Source organism: Zonotrichia albicollis, chromosome 6 (assembly GCF_047830755.1).
Source record: "Zonotrichia albicollis isolate bZonAlb1 chromosome 6, bZonAlb1.hap1, whole genome shotgun sequence".
Classification (NCBI taxonomy): Eukaryota; Metazoa; Chordata; class Aves; order Passeriformes; family Passerellidae; genus Zonotrichia; species Zonotrichia albicollis.
Window position 1 is genome coordinate 59,681,035 of NC_133824.1, and position 19,296 is coordinate 59,700,330.

Consider the following 19,296-nt stretch of genomic DNA (forward strand, 5'->3'; position numbering starts at 1 on the left):
CAAACATTCTTAATGTGAAGCCTTAGTGCTTTGTCAGTGGCTTCTGATCTTCAAACTGATGGGGGTTTTAGATAATGTTTTAGAGGATGTTATGATTTTTGTGCTCTGCCAGCCCTCACAAGTGTGGACTTTTCTTTGAGACATTGAGGGGGCACTGTGAAAGGAGAGGCACAAAAAATAACATAGTGCAGTTGTGTTATAATTGATACTTTTCTCAATAGTGTCTGTTCTTAAAATCTGTTGGATTCCTTTCTTTCCCTGCACTCCATTTGTTGCTTCCCACTTTCTCCCAGCCATACTGGGCAATTTCTGACTTACCTCTGTGAAGGTTTTCCTTGCTGGCTTGTCCCTTTCTGTGCATTGTGTCTTCACCCTCTGAATCTTTATAATTTCTCTTGTGCTGCTAGCTAACCAATCTTTCTGCTGTACTGAAGATTCTTGATTTGAGCAAATCACTCCAACACAATTAAACTGTAAAAATGATCTGCAGCTCACTTGTTTATCATTCAATAACATTGTCCTGCTTAATATATTTACTGTTATTCTTATGTCTATTTCTCTGTTTATGTTCTGTTCTTAATATTATTTCATTTTGCCTTTTCACTTGTGCATGGTTTGTGTTAAAATTCTCCCTTGCCGTTATTTCTCCATGACTTTTTGTTTGTTTTTTCCCAGATACATTGTAACCCTTAAGTTGTATTTTAAAAAATCAATATTTTTTTTGTTTTAATGGTTTACAGAAGCCTGATTCAATTAAAAATCAAAGATGTCCGGGTTTAAGGAGAAGCTGTGGAGAATTGATTTGTCATGGCTTCTCTTGTGCATAGAAAAAGTCCTGAGTTCAATAAAATCTAAGTTAGTTAACAGCTATTGTGTGAAGAGGAAACAAAGAAAATGTTGTGTTTGTGGGATTTCTTGGTTTTTTTTTTTTTTTGTTTGTTTTGATTTTGCAGCTTTGGTGAATAACTGCTAATAGCTGGACAATTGCACAGATCCCAGTTGTTAGGCATTAATGTTGCTGCAAGCTAATAGAAATAACTGCTCTTTCATTGGATTTGTCTGAGGAGTGTAGCAGCTTCTGCCTTAAGAGGCTATTGTAAGCTGACAGTTCAAAACATAAGCTGCTCTTAATAGTCAGAATGGATACACTTGGAGTGCCCCTATTTTTTGCTGAACAACCAGCCTGGTGTGATGCCTGTGCTCTCTATTCTTACCTGTGTGTCTGCTTCTATTCTTGAAAAGTTTTAATCCAGCCTGCTCTAAGTGGTGGCAGAATAGGATTTCATTACTTCCTTCCCTCTCACTTCAGTTCTCTGGATCATCACTAATTGGAGGAACAAGATAAACTGCAAGTTCTGCATGTTCTCCATTGTGTCAGCCTATAAAGCTTTTAATCATCAAATAATTCAGGTTGCACAAGACCTCTGAGACCCTTGAGCTCAACCTTTCCCCCAGCAGTGCCAAGGCCACCACTGACCCCTGTCCCCAAGTGCCACATCCACATGGCTTTGAAATCCCCCAGGGATGGGCACTCCACCACTGCCCTGGGGGATTTCAGCTGTGCCAGTGCCAGCCCCTTCCATGAAGGATTTTTTCCTAACATGAATCTAAACCTCCCATGGCACAACTGGAGTGTGTTTCCTCTTGTCCTATCCCTTGTTCTCTGGGAGCCAAATCCCCCTGGTTGCCCCCTGGAATTTTGGAGAGTGAGAAGGTCCCTCCTGAGCCTCCTTTTCTCCAGGTTCCCCAGCTCCCTCAGCTGCTGCTGATCAGATGTGCTCCAGCTGGGTCAGGGTTGGCCCAGGCAGCACTGCCTAAATCCACTCCAGTTCAGTTGTAGCCAGCTGCCTTCCCCACACTTTGAAATTTGGGTTTTCCACCATTTTGTTCAGCCTAACAAAGCAGTCACTGAGCACTGCTTAGATGCACTTTCTGTGCTGACTGATGGTGGAAGAATAATGGATAAAAGGTTCTGCTGCCCAGAGCAGAGCACAGATTTGCATGCTGTGTTACCTATTTATTAACTTCTGTATTCATGCAGCTATTCTTATTTTGTAGCTCTGTAATTACCTGACTTCCATCTTGATTTTTGCTTTGGACCTCAGAGTTTCTAATCCATCTTACATTTCTCATTCTTTGGGAGAATTCTCTGTTTTAATCCCCTTTCTCCCCTCTCCATGCCAAGCATGGTCATGGCTTTTTTTTGGTGTGCTGTTTGTCCAGCCAGCTCACACACCTCCACAGACATCCCCAATGGGAACATGTAACGTGACTTTTCTTCATATTTTGACCTATATTACTTTATCTTAAAGAAAAATACCTTAAGCATCTTAAAAGTACATATGGGAACTTGGAGGGGCTGATCTCTTCCACGGGTATGTCAATTCTCAACCAGCTTTAGAGATAGGAACTTTGTGTATGAAAATTGGACAGTGCAGGGGGAGGAAAGGAACAGCCCCAAATCAGACCTTCTTTAATGTCTCTGTCATGTTTTCCTCTCACCAGATTAAAGAGGCAGCTGATATTATTCAGAAACTGCATTTGATTGCACAGGAACTGCCTTTTGACAGGTAAAAATCTATCTGAACATCTTTTTAAGAAAGCAAATCTTTGCACAGCTGTGATTTTCCTGATGCTTCCCTTGTCTCCCCTTTTGGTGCTGTGCTTAGGGATTCATGGAGCTTTTGAGCTGGATTGTGTGCTTATTTCTCTCTCCTCTATTCTCAAATTTGTGTTCACGCACTCATGTTGTAGGATCATCTTTACATACACATCCTAAACTGCTTAACAGACTTTTAATGGGATAATTTTGCTTTGCTGACTTAATGCTAGATTTGAATTAGATGCTTGTAGGTTTTTAGGGATGTAAAGCAGGGAACTTTTCTGTCGTCTTTGTGCTGCATGTTTTCATTTTTAAGCAGAGTGCCTGCTGTTCATGATCCAGGATGCCTGTGATTTCTCATGTGATGTGGATTTGAATTTAATCATGCTATTTTTTTGTTGTTGTTAACAGGTTTTCTGAAGTAAAATCAAAGATAGCAAGTAAGTTATCTATCCAGTTCAATCCATATTGCTGTATTTGAATTGTTAAAGATGATTAAAGAAGCAAGCAATACTGTCAGTATTACAGTTTTTGCCTGATGGGTTTTTGTTGTTATCCCCTTTTCTCTCCAGGTAAGTACCATGATTTAGAGTGCCAGTTAATTCAAGAGTTTACCAGTGCTCAGCGCAGAGGAGAAATCTCCAGGATGAGAGAAGTAGCAGCAGTTTTGCTTCACTTTAAGGTAAAAGCTGAGGGGCTTAATTTAAATATGTGAATAAAATCGACCCACAGCACAATAAGTGCCTGTTTTGAGTGAAGGTATTTGTGTGGGCAAACCCTCATGTCAGATAATGTGTCACTTCAGGACTGAGGTGTTCAATCTGAAATCAAGTGCAGGGGAATAAAGGAGGCAGATGAGGGGGATTGGGGGCAGCATCAGTGGGGAACTTTCTAAGATAATCTTTTCTTGCATGGATGTGACCTGACTTTCATGCTTGAGAAAGAATGTTGAAACTTGAGGTATGGATCAATGTGGAGTGGTGCTAAGTAGAGTTATGTTAGATATGTAAGAAAATTTGTTTGGAAAAGTCTGTGCTTTGAATGAATTCTGTTTGAGTCTTTTTTTTTAATTAACTTTTTCACAAGTTTTGTATTTCCTTGATTTTGTTTTGTACTGAAAACATGAACACCCTGCTCTGACACAGAGTTGTTTTGCTCCTTCCACAGGGCTATTCCCACTGTGTTGATGTGTACATAAAACAGTGTCAGGAGGTAATGCACTTTGTTTTACATCATTTCTCTGTTTACATTACATTATTGATTTATTTAGTCCTGTATGTTGTTGGAAATATATTCTAAAATGTGCTTCTCATTCCCTAGGGTGCATTCCTGAGGAATGATGTCTTTGAAGATGCAGCCATCCTCTGCCAGAGAGTGAATAAGCAAGTTGGAGAAATCTTCAGCAATCCAGAGACTGTGCTAGCCAAACTCATTCAAAATATCTTTGAAGTTAAACTTCAGGTATTTCAAATTTTAACATGTTGAAGTTCATTGAGGAGCCTCTTAATAAAAAAATATTTTATCTAGTGATAGCAATTAATGAGAATTTACAGTATTTGTAATCTCTGTATAAAGGTGTAGAATCAACTCATTGCTCTGTAACAGTTAGGACAGATAATCAAACCCATATCAAATAAATCTCCTTGTGCTCTGAATACAGAGCAAATACTCAAACTCAACATGTAAAATTATTGGGGAATTGCTGTGTTCATTGGGTAATTCATGAGATATCATACACGGGTTTGATTTCTTCTCTATGCCCACTACCAAGAATATGTCAGGAGAAGAACTTCCACATTTCATATCTTTAATTTGCTCATTCTTGGATTTGGGTGTGAGGTTAACATTGAATAGTTGAAGTCATTTGTGTTGTGAATACGGTCTTGCAGCTAATGCAATATTTATGAAAATCTAGAGTCACTGGAAATACTAAGTTTTTCATCCTGCCAATACACTCACTTAAGTTCTTTAAGTCAACAGCATGACTTTGCTTGCAAAAAGCAATTTCCCTGTAGATGTTGTTCCCATAGTGTAGAGATTGAGCTTGTGTTTCATCCCCAATTTTGTGTGTCAGTTTTGAATTAGTATTTTATACTAAATTATATTTTTGTTCAAATATTCAATGATAAGAAGGCTCTAGGCTTGTGTGTGTATTATGATAAGCAAATATGTAACCATCTCCTTTGCCTTGTCCACTGCAGAAATGCTCTGAGGCCTCTGGTGCTTTTGGTTCTTAAAGTGAGGGGATTTTGTGTTAGTTGGTCAGACATATTTTCAAAGCCATCTGTCTTTTGTCTTTGCTTCACACATTACTGTTTTGTATTATTAAATCACTCTCTTCTACAAGGGTGTTTAACTCCCTCTGTGGATAATGCAGGAAGAGTAAATTAGAGATGTAAAACCAAAGGAAAGATGAATTTCCTTTAAGTAAGATCTACACTTTGCAGGAAATTCCATGTAATCTAGGAAGTAGTGAGTATTTCATTTGGTTGTCAGTTGATCTTCTAACAGATGTACCAAATTTTGCAGAGTTATGTGAAGGACCAGCTGGAAGAACACAGGAAATCAGATGCAGAGCAGTATCTTAAAAACCTCTATGATCTATATACAAGGTATGTGTACATCAATGATGAAATTATTGGATTGGAGCTATTGGAAAATAAACAGATTTATTGTCAAGAAAAAGGAGCTAAAAATGTAAACTTCTCATAAAAGCTGTGAATTTTTGTTTGTCTATTAACCTTTACAATGATGGGTTTCCTAAGGAAAATTCAAAATGGCCATTATTATTTTCAATGGGTATTATTGTGATCTTCAAGAGTAATTTTAAAACTGTGCAAAAGCCAGTCCTCCCCATCTCACTGGCAACTTGATTGCAGTGGAGCTGTGTGTAATTAAACATGAATTATGTGAAATTCTTTACTTAAATGTGAAACTGCTCCAAGTGTTAATCACCATCAGGGTTCTGTTGTGCTGTGTACTTTACAAACGTGTCATGCTGTAATTCATCCACATTCAACCTTTTCCTCCCCTTCCCTTCTTTGTTTCTTTTGCATAAAGAACCACTAATCTGTCAAGCAAATTGATGGAATTTAACTTGGGTACTGATAAGCAGACTTTCTTGTCTAAGCTTATCAAGGCCATTTTCATTTCCTACTTGGAGAATTACATTGAGGTGGAAATTGGTTATTTGAAAAGTAGGAGTGCAATGATTCTGCAGCGCTATTATGATTCCAAAAACCACCAGAAGAGGTCCATTGGCACTGGAGGGTGAGTTCCTTTGGGGAAGTTTGATAATTTTGAAGTGGAAGGGAGGTGGTGAGGGGAGAAAGGCTGTATTTGCCATGTCAGATGCACAGTGATGAACTGCCAAAAACCTACAGCTTTTTATAATTTGCTTTCAATTGATGTTCTGCTCAAAAATGTGTTGCTCTCAGTACATGTGAAATGTACTCAGTGCATGGTATTTGTACTTACTGGAAATGAAAAATACCAGTTAAACCTATGTTTCAACTTAGGATCCAGATCCACAAAAGGACTGAAGCAAAACTAAGGTACCTAAAGCATGTATATGTGTGTATCTAAAAGCATACATTTTTTTTCACCTGCCCAGGTCTTGTGGTCCCCTCCCAAGACCTAGGAAGGGGAAAAGACCATAGCAATGTCAGTGAGAAAGCTCTTAGTGAGCCCAGAAGATGCAATGGACTTAGAGAAAGGTAAAACAAGACTTCATTATCCTCAGGGTAGAAAAACTAATGAAGGAGAAGTGAGAAGTGGGATAGGAAATATTAAAACTTGTGTGAAGCAGAGGTGCAAAGGCTACTGCACCTTTCAAAGAGCTGCTGGGTTCAGTGTGTCAGGAATGAGGAATGATAGGGAAAAAGCAGCAGTGAAGTAATTAAAAAATAAAGCAAAAAAAGATGAAAATTTAATTTTCTTGGGGAAAATTAAATTTATTGTGGTGCGTAACTGTATGGGTTGTTTTATGCATGGAAATGTGTCGAAGCATGCTTGACTAAATAAAGAACTGCTGAGATCATGGATGAGGATGAGAGGATTTGTGGGTGTGGATGAGATAGGAAGCTCTCATTAGTGTTTGGAAGGTGACAGAGAGGATGGAGGTTAAATCTGTCCAGAGAGCAGAGGTGCTGCAGGATTCCAGTGAAATCACTCATCCCACAAGGGAATGAGCAGCTGCTCATGTGTGAATGTGCCATTCCAGAACACAGCTGACCATGGAATCAGAGGTGGTAGTTTTGCATTTACTGCCAATTTTTGTTTTTAAAGCTTGCAAGACTTGTCTTAATGCTTGCACATCCTAAACTGTGTCTTGGGTCCTGTTTTTTGAGTTAACAACTAAAAGATGCTGAATTGTTGTTGAGTTTGAGTGCCAAAATTTCCACCTGGTGAAATCTTCTTGGGGTCTGTCTTTGTTCCAGTATTCAAGACCTCAAAGAGAGACTAAGGCAACGAACAAACTTACCCCTGGGGCCAAGCATTGACACACATGGGGAAACTTTCCTGTCCCAAGAAGTGGTGGTTAACCTTTTGCAAGAAACCAAGCAAGCTTTTGAAAGATGTCACAGGGTAAGTTTGTTTCCTGTCACCTCCCTTAGTGTGGTATAATTTTGTGTGTGAGATTAAATCTTGAGCTTGAGTTTTTGGTTGAGGTGTGATAAGAAGGTTGTTGTAAATTTGGAAAGGAAAATTTGTAAATTTGGAAAAATTTGTAGTTTTTTGGTTGTTGTAAATTTGGAAAAGATAGGATATTTCAATTGTCTCTTGTGTTTTTGATGGAAATGGAGCCACAGTGGAGGCTGAGGGTTTGTTTTACCATGTGGATCTAGTTGTAATTTGTGAGTATTAGGATTGGGAAGAAGTGGGGATGGTTAAACCTACTGGCTGCATTGCTTTTCTTACTAAATTGGACCCAAAACCTGAGAAACATTTAGTGTGGTTTTCTTTCCCTGCTTTAAAAATATACTGAGTAGTTCAACAGTTGTTTTCCTGCCTCAAGTGTAATTTCTTCTTACATTAGTGAATGATCACCAATAAAATGCTGAGAGGAATAGTCTTAAACATTATTTACCTTGGTAACCCTCTACAGTTCTTTAAATGCTTCAGTCTAACATGAAAAAGGTATTTTACTTCTGATTAAATTGCTGGTTTTACTGCCTGTCAGTCATATTTGGTGTAAATGAAAACCCTTGAAATTTAATTGCAGACTTAAATGTGATTTTTTTTTTATTAGCTAAACACATTGATTTCTAGGAAATTTTAATTCCTTTAACATTCTCAATGGGCTTATGGCAGAAAAACTTCAGATATTTAAATGTTTTAATATTTTATAAACTGAGTGGAGCCAAAGACAGAACAGGGTACAGACTTTACCTGCACACCCTTGGGATCATCACCTTCCTCAGGGTGAGAATCAGTGCTCTAAGGCAAGCAGGTGGATCATTATTTTTCTCAATATCATAGTTGCTAGAAGCAGTTGTTAAATTCATGATATAAACTGGATTTTTCCACATGTGCACAACCTTTTGTTTCTGCTTTTCTGTTGAGATCAGATTTAATATAAATTATTGTACAAGAATTCGATTTGAGTGGAAACCCCAATGGATCTTGGCACATAAGGAGATTTCTAGAATGAGGATTTTAGAATTTAGGGGTTTGTGGACAAAGCAACTCAGTGTGCAAAAGATAAGTTAGTCCCTGGCTAACTAATTGTGGTATTTATGTCACATAGCAGATGTGTGCAGGGTTCTGCCAGCTGTGACTGCTTCAGGAAAAATAAATTGGTAATTTTGATGTAGCCATATATTGAAACATTTCACTGTTTGGGAATCTCTGTTGTTGGGTTTTTGAGTTTTTTAGGGGGGAAATACAGCAGAAATATTTGTGAGTGTTGTGTAAATTACCTGCAGTTGCAGTAGTAATCTTTCTTCCTTGAAGCTTTATAAAAGTCTTCACCTAATTCCTTTGGAACCAAAGCTGTTTTTCTTAGGTACAAAAGCCCTGTCACGTTTTTCTTTAGAAAAGGGATTTACTGACAGGTCGCTGTCCAAAATCCCATGTTGCTTACAGCTCATCAAAGTCCAGATGCTGAGTGTAAATGTGGCCATTGCTGCACTTAATAAAGTGTTCATGCTCCATTGACTCCAGCTGAACTGTGCTAAACGTGGCCCAGCTTCAGCTGCATTATTTTTGCTGCAGTGCTAAAAAACCAGAAACTGGAGCTCCAGCTACCCCAGTGTCCTGCTCCTCACTGTGGCCAGTGCCAGGAGAGTGGTAAAAGAATAAAAAATACAGGATATACATAGAGTAATCACTTCTGTATGCATTTTCCAGCATCCAGTGGCGTGCAGGTTAGGCAGTTCTGAGACTCCATCTGGAAAACTGTTGTAAGGACTATTAATTAATATTTATTATTATTATCATCATCTGTTAATGCTTTTATTTGTAGCATCCTGTGGCAGCTTCAGTTTACTTGTAAATGCTGGAGGGTTTATTGCTGTTACAGTCAGTTCTTGAATAATTCTCTGTATGGATACTTTTCATTTTGAGTAAAATTCCAATTATTCTGGAGTACTTGTTACATTTTAAGCTTATCCCCTATGCAATATCCAATAAACTTTCAAATCTATGTAGAACTGACCTTTGGGATATTTTTTTCTTTTTCTTTAAAGCTCTCTGATCCCTCTGACTTACCCAAGAATGCTTTCAGAATTTTTTCTATGCTTGTAGAGTTCTTATGTACTGAGCACATCGATTATGCATTAGAAACAGGCCTTGCTGGTGAGTACAGAATTTCCTGAGCATTTCATCTCCTTGGCCTTTCTGTGCAGATGATCTTTGCTGTGCCTTATTGATTTGCCTTGTTCAGGATGTGTTGGTTAAATTAAATCTGTTTTGTGTGTTTGGGGGTTGACATTTAATGGTTTCTAAAGTGTAACTTTCATTTGGGGAATTGATGTACAGATGGAAACGTGCTTCTGTCTTCAGAAACATTTTTATCACAGAAGCTGGGACATCAGCATTCCCTACCTCTGTATTCTGTGTCATAACAGGAGAGTATTTTTGTATTAAATCATAATATTTATAGAAATTCCATGCTTGTTTGTATATTTGTGTGCTTAGAGTGACAGTAAATAAGAAAACTGCTTGTTTAAAGAAGTTAAAATCTTGACAGTGAGAACCTGTCTTGTGAGACAGCATCAAACTCACATTCTGAAGGAGTTTTTAAATTGACTGCTCTGTTTTACCATCAGAAACGTTACCAATAAAGTATTTCTTATGCTTGTTACCAATATAGCTACAAGAGGAATTCTATATATGGCACCGTGGTAAATTTTTGAAACTCTAAGCCTGTGATTTAAGCATTCATGGAAAAAATCTGCATATTTAAAAAGTCATCATGCTAATTATAAGAACTGCATATCATTACAATTCTAATGAAACCTCCTTTGCTTCAGGCATTCCCTCTTCTGATTCAAAGAATGCAAATCTTTATTTCTTGGATGTTGTCCACCAGGCCAATACTATTTTCCATTTATTTGACAAGCAGTTCAATGATCATCTGATGCCACTGATCAGGTACCTTTGTTTTGATTAACGTTTCCTCTGGTCTTTTTTTTTTTTTGTGAAGAAAACAAATTTTTCCTTTCTCATATTTATTGAGAGGAGTTTATGCTTGGAGTAGTTAAACTTGATATTGTGGGAGGAGGAAGAAGGGAAATTTAAACAAATTGGTTCCTTTGGAAACAAATGGGAGAGGGTGGGCTCCAGGAATACTGAGAGGAAGGAAAAACACGTTGCTCCATGGAGATTTTGTTGCTGCATTCCAGGTGGGACTAAAGGGGGTTTGTGGCTGTGCCCTTTTCCTGCTGGGGTGGGAAATCTTCACTAGATCCTGTTGGAAGCAGCAAACCCAGCAGAAAAATTAGTTTTGATGTTTTAATACTGTCAAACATCTTCTGTACTGTTGCAGTTCTTCTCCTAAATTATCTGAATGCCTTCAGAAGAAAAAGGATATCATAGAACAAATGGAAGTGAAGCTGGATATGGGCATTGATAGGCAAGTAGAGATTAAAACTTACTCTTAATCTTTTAAACCACACCTTTGTGATATAGGTTAACTGGCCTTTTAAACATGAATTATTCCTCAACTCAAATTTGATATTTCAATTTTTTGTTAACTGGCCTTTTAAGCATGAATTATTCCTCAACTCAAAATTGATATTTTATTTTTTTAAAAACAGATAAATATCCATTATTGTGCACAGGAAATTTAGATTTTGTGTGGCTAGAGGGTCATGTTTTCCATGGCAGATTTCTGACCCAAAAATGCTTCTGGCAGGATGTTTTAAAGGATTTTGCTTATGTTGAAAGAGTGCAATAATTCACTGTTACCTTATTGTCTCCAACTGGTGTTTTTCTACTTTGAAAGAGGGAGAAATGATGATTGAAATAGGTTAAGCACTTGCAGGATTTCCATTAGGAGCAAGGTTTGACAAAAATAGGTTAAATGATTTGCTGGGATCTGTGCAGTGCTATGGATTAGACCGAGTCGTGGAAGTCTGGAGACCTGGAATAATTTTGATTCTGACATTGACTTGCTTTGAGGTTGTGACTCATTTAATCTTTTTTCTATTTCTCAGAATAAAAATGAGGGGATAGCTATAAAAATTGCAAATGAAAATCACAGCTGTTTTGCAGCAGAGGAAAATAATAAACTAACGAGCTTAACATTAGGAAATGGAGCTGTTGTGTGATGCCCTACTTCTGATTTGGAGTGTTATTTTCTGCAAGTGCAAGGATAAGGTGGAAATAGGGGGTGTAATTGAGATTTTAGCTGCTCCTGCTGCAGGTGACCTTAGAGGTTTAACCATGGAGTTGGAAGCACTTGAAGCACTGAGGCCATAAGCTCACTTGTAGACAGATACAGGTCAGTCATCAGTATTGCAGTGGTTTGTATCTCTTTGTGTTGAATAATTAATTTCTTAAAGACTTAGAAGTACAAATTCTTGTCAGAAGACAGTATAATCAGAGGTTTGTTGATGAGGAATTTAAAAAAATTGTTTTTCAGCACATAAAAAAGGGAGATTAGTTTTGAGATGAACATCACATGTTCCTGATGAACATGAATGAACATTACATGTAAAATGGAATGAATGTTACATCTAAAATGTGTTTGGGGGACTGTTTTGTGCTGCTTTGTGGTGCCACTGATGCTGTTGAGAATTGATTGTCCTGCTTAAAAAATAAAGCAAATTTTTGAAACATTGATGGTTTCACCTTTATCTAATATGGAAAAGTCCAAGTGCAGCTTCTTGAAAACCATTCACAGCAATTATCTATCTCAGTAAAAGTGATTTATTGGCCAAACAGAATTAGTTCAAGTGGTTTTCTCTCAGTATGTATTTTATGTGAACAGCCTTCTGGGAGTATTTATTCCAAATGGAAATTGAGGAGAATGCAAGATATTATTTCTTTAAATTTCTGTTGGTGTGTGGACTTGGAACAAAGTAAATCTGAAATACAATCCTGAGCTCTTTGCCTAGTAAAAAAAGGAGTTTTTTCCCTCTCTGGTTGCACGTATTCTTCTTCACCCCACCCCAGCTTGAATCCTTCAAGGCCTGGAATGTCCCTGACAGTTTTGTTTGGGAAGGTTGGGGGGATGAGGAGGATGAAGGACAGGGGAGGGGAAGAGAAGAGAGCCAGGGGGATGTTCCTGACCAAGGGGAATACTGGGAGAGGTTTGCAGCCTCTGTCTCTGCTTTGCTGCTTGACCTTTGCTTTGCACTCGAAGGAGAGCAGAGCCCTGACCTTAGATAATGTTCTGAACAGATAAATCCTATAAAGGAGAAATAATTGATGCTGTAAAACTCCATTAGATTTTTGGGAGCACGAGAAATACCAAGCTCTGGCAAAGGAAGAAGTTTCTTCTTTGCCCTCACCCTTCCTTCATTTTCCAAGTGTTTTCTGAGGCTCGTTTCTGACTAATATGCAATGTGATCTAATTCTGCTAAACTCCTTGGAATGCTTCCTTCTGATTCTCTCTGAAGGATGCTGTCCAATTCCTCTGAAGAGCTGGATTTGAATGGATTACCTCACAGTTCATGTGTTCCCTTTAAAAGCAGCAGCCCAGCAGGCTGCATGCTCTGCTCCAAGACACTGAACTTGCAGAAAAGAGTTTTTAGGGTTTTTTTTTTTGGCTTATGCTCCTTTTTCTAACTGCTTTCATAAAATCTTCTCTATAGAAAAATGTTAGATGCTGGTTTTTTTCCTTCATTGCTTCATGCTGCTTAATGTTGTCCAGAATTGTGTCAGTATATTTAAGATAAAAATCAAGGAAATGAAAAAGTTCCCTTCAAAACCCAATGTGTATTTGTAACTTTAAAGGACACTGAATTGTATGATTGGACAGATGAAGCACATCTTGGCTGCAGAGCAAAAGAAGACAGATTTCAAACCAGAAGATGAAAACAATGTTTTGATTCAATATACAAATGTGAGTAACCAAAGTCTCAGCTCATGAGTGTTATCAAGTCCAAGATGCTCCTTCCCAAACTCCCATTAGACAACATGTGCATTTACTTAATTTACTTCCATCTTGCACCAAGCTCCTCCAAACTCTGTTGTGGACTATTTTCTCAAGCTGAAAAGGAACATGAGTAGTTTTTATCTGGTGTCAGACACAAATCAGTGGGTGCTGGAGGAACTGGCACAATTCTTTCCCCTCCCAAGGGGCCCAAATTTGGAACAAAGCTTTTAGCTGATAATTACCTTTAGGCTATCAGTTTCAGAAAATCAATTATCAGGTACTCTCCAGTTGCTGGGTGCTTTTTCCTCTCAGAATGGCAGGAACATGGTAAAGCATCTCAGGTACAGCATGAACATTTTGCTGCAGTGTTCTCTCTTCAGTGAGTGTGTCTGAATCCCAGCCTAGGGGCTGCTGGGGTGGCTCACGTTAGGGAAAAAGGCAGGGAGGAGTAGGGAAAAACTCAGTGGGAAGAAGTGAGAGCATTCCCTAAATGCCAACAGCCAGGTGGGAATGGGAGAAAGGCAGCAGAAGGTAATAGAGTGTGGGAAGGGTGGGAATCCATGTATGGCTCTTAATTTGGATTTATGATTTTGACTCACAAGAGGTTTTTAATCACACACCCCTTTGGTGGATCACTAAATTAAAAATTCAGATTAAAATGTTCTATTCTGAACTGATATGAACTGTAACTTACTTGAATATTTTCTTGCATCCGTCTTTCTACTTGCATTTTTGTGCCTTTTTTTGGCAAATAAAAAGAAATGTGGAAAATTATTAATTGGAGAATAAACTTTTGCAACACATCATTGAGATTAATCAGAGTTAGTAACTGATGTTTAACTTAAAATGTGGAAGAAAGTAGGTTGTCAGGGACATATTTTATGAAAAATCCTTTTGTCAGGATCTTTTCTCCTGAGAAGCTGAGAAACTTCAGCTTCTTCATGTTTTGGAGAATTGTTTACCCAGCATGTGAATTTGTTTTCACTTGATGACCAATGGCAGCCACCTGTGTTAAGGCTGTGAGCAGTCACAAGATTTTATTATCATTCCATTCTTTTCTTTGCTAGCTTTCTGATGAAATCCTTTCTTCTATTCTTTTAGTACAGTTTTAGTATATAATTTTCTTTTAATATAATATATATCATAAAATAATAAATCAGCTTCTGAAACATGGAGTCAAGATTCTCATCTCTTCCCTCATCCTGAGACCCCTGCAAACATCACCACAGTACATTACCTAATTCTTACTGATTTCTTCCTATTTTTTAATCTAGGCTTGTGTTAAAGTGTGTGGGTATGTTAGAAAGCAGGTGGAGAAGATCAGGAATTCCATGGATGGCAAGAACGTGGACACAGTTTTGATGGAGTTTGGGGTTCGTTTCCATCGCCTCATCTACGAGCACCTCCAGCAATACTCCTACAGCTGCATGGGGGGGATGCTGGCCATTTGTGACGTGGCTGAGTACAGGAAGTGTGCCAAAGACTTCAAGGTGAGCCTGTCTGTAGCTATGATATTTTCTAAAAAATCCCTTTGCCAGGATTTTTCCTCCTGAGAAGCTGAGAGGCCTCAGGAACAAAATGTAAACAATGATGATCTGCTGCTGTGGAATGCAACAGGTGCATCTGGGATTGGTCTCATGTGGTTGTTTCTAATTAATGGCCAATCACAGTCAGCTGGCTTGGACTCTCTAGTCAGTCACAAAATTTTATTATCTGTTGGAGATTTTTTCAGAGATGGCCTAGAAGGCAGCTGTGAGGAGCAGATTCTCACAGCCTGTTTCTGTGAACAGCAGAGGTTCTCAGGTTATTTTTAACTACAGGTAAAAGTGACAAACATGAAGGCCTTGAGAGCCTTGCACATCAGAGTTCTCAGGCAGCTTTCTCATAACAAGTGGATGTTCTATCTTTGGCTGTTTTGGGAAAGCAAGAATAATTTTGAGAACCCAAATCTTGGTATTGGAAACATAAGGAGGAGTTGGTGTGTAATCTCTGGCCTATTGTGAGCTCAGATTTTGCAATATGCATGAAGTGAATTAACACTGTTATAAAAGGTGCCTGATTGATCAATAAAGTGGAGTCAATGCTGACCAACGCAAGGTGGGTCGTCTCCCCTCTAACTTCAATAATTATCATTCCATTCTTTCCTTTCCTTGCTAGCCTTCTGATGAAATCCTTTCTTCTATTCTTTTAGTATAGTTTTAATATAATATATATCATAAAATAATAAATCAGCCTTCTGAAACATGGAGTCAGCATTCTCATCTCTTCCCTCATCCTCAGACCCCTGTGAACACCACCACACCTGCCCATCAGGAGGGAGTGATGGTGCTAAATCCTCTCTCTCCTCATCTTTTGAAGATACTGTGGGAATCCTTAAAATCTGAGGGTTTTGTGAAAGCTGCAAAAGGCAGGCCTCATGTGGGAACCCAGGACATCCCTCTGGCTGCCCTGGAGGGCTCGAGCCCCTGCCAGGGAAATCAGAGACCTTGGCACAGAGCCCAAAACCACTGTGCCTTTGATTTTGACCCATGCAAAAAATTACCAACCTTATATGGTAATTACAAGTCTCAAAAGTTTAAGTAGAATGATAGTTCATCACAGGGTGAAAAATAGATTTTTGAGGTTTTTAGAATGGGGGCTCAGGGTCCCAAGATGGAAGAATTTGGGCGTTCCTTGTCCTTTTTCCTTCTTCTTCTTGGCCCCCATCTTCTGGGTGATGTTGGCACTTTTAGATTGGTTTAGAGTAGAAGCTCACTGTCTTACACAGGTGATGGGTATTGGGAAGTTATTGTAAATAATGTACACGTAGTTTTTAGTATAAAAAGACAACACCACCTCTGAGGTGGGCAGTGTGCCTCAACCCGACCTGCCAGACAGAACTTGGGCGGTTGGAGAAAGAATGTTATAGATAAGAAACAGTAAACAACCTTGAGAACCAGAACAGAAGAATCCTGACTCCTTCTTTGACTGCTGGGCTGGAAAAAGAGACTTTCTAGTGCATCTCAGGGTCATTCTGACCAGCAGAGATTCTGAGAGCCTCAGAGACAGCAGAACTGTGACTGGAGCTAAGCAGTAGCCATGAGATTGGTCAGCAGAAAAATTATGTAAGAAGTAGAAAAGTAAGGACAAATAGAACAATGGTTTCTGTATCAAAGCTTGTCTAGAACAACTCCCTAAGCTGCAGAAAAGTGTATCTAGTGAGATACTAGGAAGTTCTAAGCTTAATAATGGAGCTCTGTGCATTGTGTTTTAAGGCTTACAAGCAGGTATTGTATTCAAAATAAGCAAGCATTTTTTAACCAAAGGTGTGTTTATAGTGGTTGGATGGAACTACTGTCAATGTGCTTTTGCTTTGTGTAATTGGTCAAAAAACTTTTAAAGTAAGTTGTAACATTAAGTTCTTGGTCTGCTGGTGGCATCTTCCCATTGTCAAAACATTGTAATGAGACTGATGCTGGAAAATAAAACAGCTCAAGGCTGTTCCTATAGCATTTGTGATTTGTACATAGACCCCAGCCAGTGGTAGATGTAGATGGATATTCTGTTATAAGACTTTCACCTGATGGATATTCTAAGACTTCAAGCAATTCTAATTTAATTTCTGGTTTTTTTTCCTTTGTTTCCTCTTGCCCGCAGATTGCGCTGGTCTTACAGCTCTTTGATACCCTGCATGCACTTTGCAACCTTCTGGTTGTAGCCCCAGATAATTTGAAGCAGGTTTGCTCAGGAGAACAACTTGCTAACCTGGACAAGAACATCCTTCACTCCTTTGTCCAGCTGCGTGTCGACTACAGGTCTGCTCGTCTGGCTCGCCACTTCAGCTGAGAGCATGGCAGGAATCCTTGCACCTTTGGGCAGCCTCAGTTGTTAGAAAGCACAGGGAATTATTTCTTACCAACCATGGGTGTAACTTTTGTGGGACAGTGACTGTTCAGGGTAAAGCAGCAGCCATATTTAAACCTGGCCATGTGGAAGGCGAGCAGGTGAAAATCTGGATGATGTTTCATGTTAGCTCAAGTTCTCCCAGTGAAGAATTTCACAAATCTACTTGCTACTGATTTATTTTTTTTTCTAGTTGGAAACATGTTGGTGTAGGAGAGCAAATGGTGCATTGAAAGTATTTTAGTCTTCAATATTGAATTATCAGATACCATTTGTTAGACTTGAACTACAGAGCATAGCGTAGGTAATGGATTACATAGAATAGACCAGTGTAAAAACATTCTTCATCAATTTTAATGACTTAGACTTCAGCACAGCTAATCATAATCAAATTATCTTTGATTGGTGTTTCTAAGTCATTTCTTTCATTTAAAACGTTATCCTGCTCAATGTAATTTCTTGCTCTAATTAATTAGCTTGGAATTTCTTTGAGATGTAGGAGTAAAACACTATCCCAGAAAGACATAATTTATTCATTGTGTAGCATTCTAAACAGAACTAAAGTGGTGAAAAGTTTTGGATTTTTTTTTAAATTTTATTTTTGGTTCTTTGGCTTTGTTTTGTTTTTTTTTACCTAATAGTCAAAGGCCCACTGGAATGTACTGGCATTGTATGATCTGACATTATTGTTTCTGTTTGATACCAGCACACTGAATTTTATATATGCTCCTGAAGTAAATGCAGCTGCCTTGCCTAAGGCATCCCTATTGCAAGGGAGGGTGCCCATTGTTGGGCTACTGTAAAAGAACTTTTTCTCCTGTTTTATTTTGTATGTAAATAAATTCAAATTCTAACGAAGTGAAAGGATAAAATGTAGCCCAGTTTTTGCTATGTGGCAGGAATGGCCCCAGCAAAAACCTAGAGTGGCAAATTCTCATGCTGAAGAGAATTGATCCTCAGTGCCTGAGCAATATAAAATGTTGAAGTGTGTGAAAGCTGCTCTTCCACTGATTATAACTTTGATATTGGACAGAGGCTACTCTGTGTCTGTTGTGCTCCAGGGTTTATGCAGGAGTTCCTGACATGGACCCACAGTGTGCACACACTGAACTGAAGCAGCAGTGGTGTTTGAAACCTCTGGGCTGGCTTTTCCACAAGCAGCTGGAAATTGTTGTAAATAGACCTTTTTTTTTCACAGTGGGCTCTTGTGGAAACCAGGTTGGAACTGCAGTAGAGCAAATCCTTGCAAACATGTTCTTTCTTCTACTGTGGGCTCAGCACATTTTGGAAACTTCTTTGTCTCCCATCTCCAGAGCAGCATTTCTATCCATTCACTTTAAGGGTTGGTCAAAGAATTGGATTTTCCTCTCTGTTAAAGAATTCCCAGGTGGGGTCAATATTGACAAGACTTGTTGGAACTTCTCTTGCTTAGTTGGGGTTCTCCTGCTTCATTTTGGATTTAGGGGAGCATTCTGTCAGTAAAGAAGGGAATGGATGCCAGCCTGGCTGACAGCATCCAGGGAGTCTGGCTGCTCTGCTGGGCTGCTCTGCTCTGTTCCTTGGCCATGGCAAAGCCACACAGGGGTTTGGACACTGGAGGAGGCACCTGCTTGTACTGCTGCCATTTTTGTTCCAAAAGCTCTGATGTGAATTCAGATGATACCTCTCTGTTACCTCTGTAACTGAAAGCCAACAATTTTAAGGCTGTGGTTTTATGAACCAATACAAAATCTTTCTACAAAAAAAAAAAAAAAAAGAAAATAAGTGTCAATTTGCTAACACCTTCAGAACAGTGAACATCATCTTGAGACTGCAGATCACAGAAGTGCTTCAGAATTTGTTGTATGACTGTTTGAATTTTTTTAAGGTTGTTTGAAATGTATTTACCATATTCTTTGCTTTGTTAGCTGTGTTTTCCATGCATATGCTCAGTGCAGTATTTCCATTATGCCTGTTAACAGGAGGCAGCAAAAAGTAGGTGAACACTTAGATATGTAAACTCTTCCTCAATAAAAAGAATTCCTTCCAGATACTTTTTTCATTTCATTTCCATGTTTCTCGAAGATATTTATACTCAATTGTATAAGCCCTTCTATTTAAAAGAAAAAAAAAAAAAGAATAAAAGTAATTTTACTGACCAAATTTATCACTGGTGTGAGCTTTCTCCTTCCTTTAAAAAACCTCCCCATGCACACACTGGAAGTTTCTATTTCTGGAGAAGGATGCATTGTCAGTAAGTTTATTTTATAATACAAGTTCCATTGGG

General features: G+C 38.6%; 1 protein-coding gene across 2 annotated transcripts in view; it reads left to right on the top strand.

Annotated features, from left to right (window-relative positions):
• The window catches only part of EXOC5 (exocyst complex component 5), a 28,791-nt gene extending 9,979 nt beyond the window's left edge, over positions 1-18,812 (top strand). The window contains exons 5-19 of one of the 2 annotated variants that reach the window (XM_074544001.1): positions 2,506-2,570; positions 3,014-3,042; positions 3,175-3,284; positions 3,770-3,814; positions 3,923-4,063; positions 5,132-5,214; positions 5,663-5,872; positions 6,121-6,156; positions 7,042-7,189; positions 9,292-9,400; positions 10,078-10,198; positions 10,593-10,679; positions 13,007-13,115; positions 14,423-14,638; positions 16,785-18,812. In XM_074544001.1, coding sequence (XP_074400102.1) covers positions 2,506-2,570; positions 3,014-3,042; positions 3,175-3,284; positions 3,770-3,814; positions 3,923-4,063; positions 5,132-5,214; positions 5,663-5,872; positions 6,121-6,156; positions 7,042-7,189; positions 9,292-9,400; positions 10,078-10,198; positions 10,593-10,679; positions 13,007-13,115; positions 14,423-14,638; positions 16,785-16,973 — 1,698 coding nt within the window. In that variant the 3' untranslated portion in view covers positions 16,974-18,812. The remainder of the gene's footprint in view (positions 1-2,505; positions 2,571-3,013; positions 3,043-3,174; positions 3,285-3,769; positions 3,815-3,922; positions 4,064-5,131; positions 5,215-5,662; positions 5,873-6,120; positions 6,157-7,041; positions 7,190-9,291; positions 9,401-10,077; positions 10,199-10,592; positions 10,680-13,006; positions 13,116-14,422; positions 14,639-16,784) is intronic. The other variant, XM_074544002.1, reaches the window with a different exon arrangement.
• Positions 18,813-19,296: the final 484 nt, after the last annotated feature.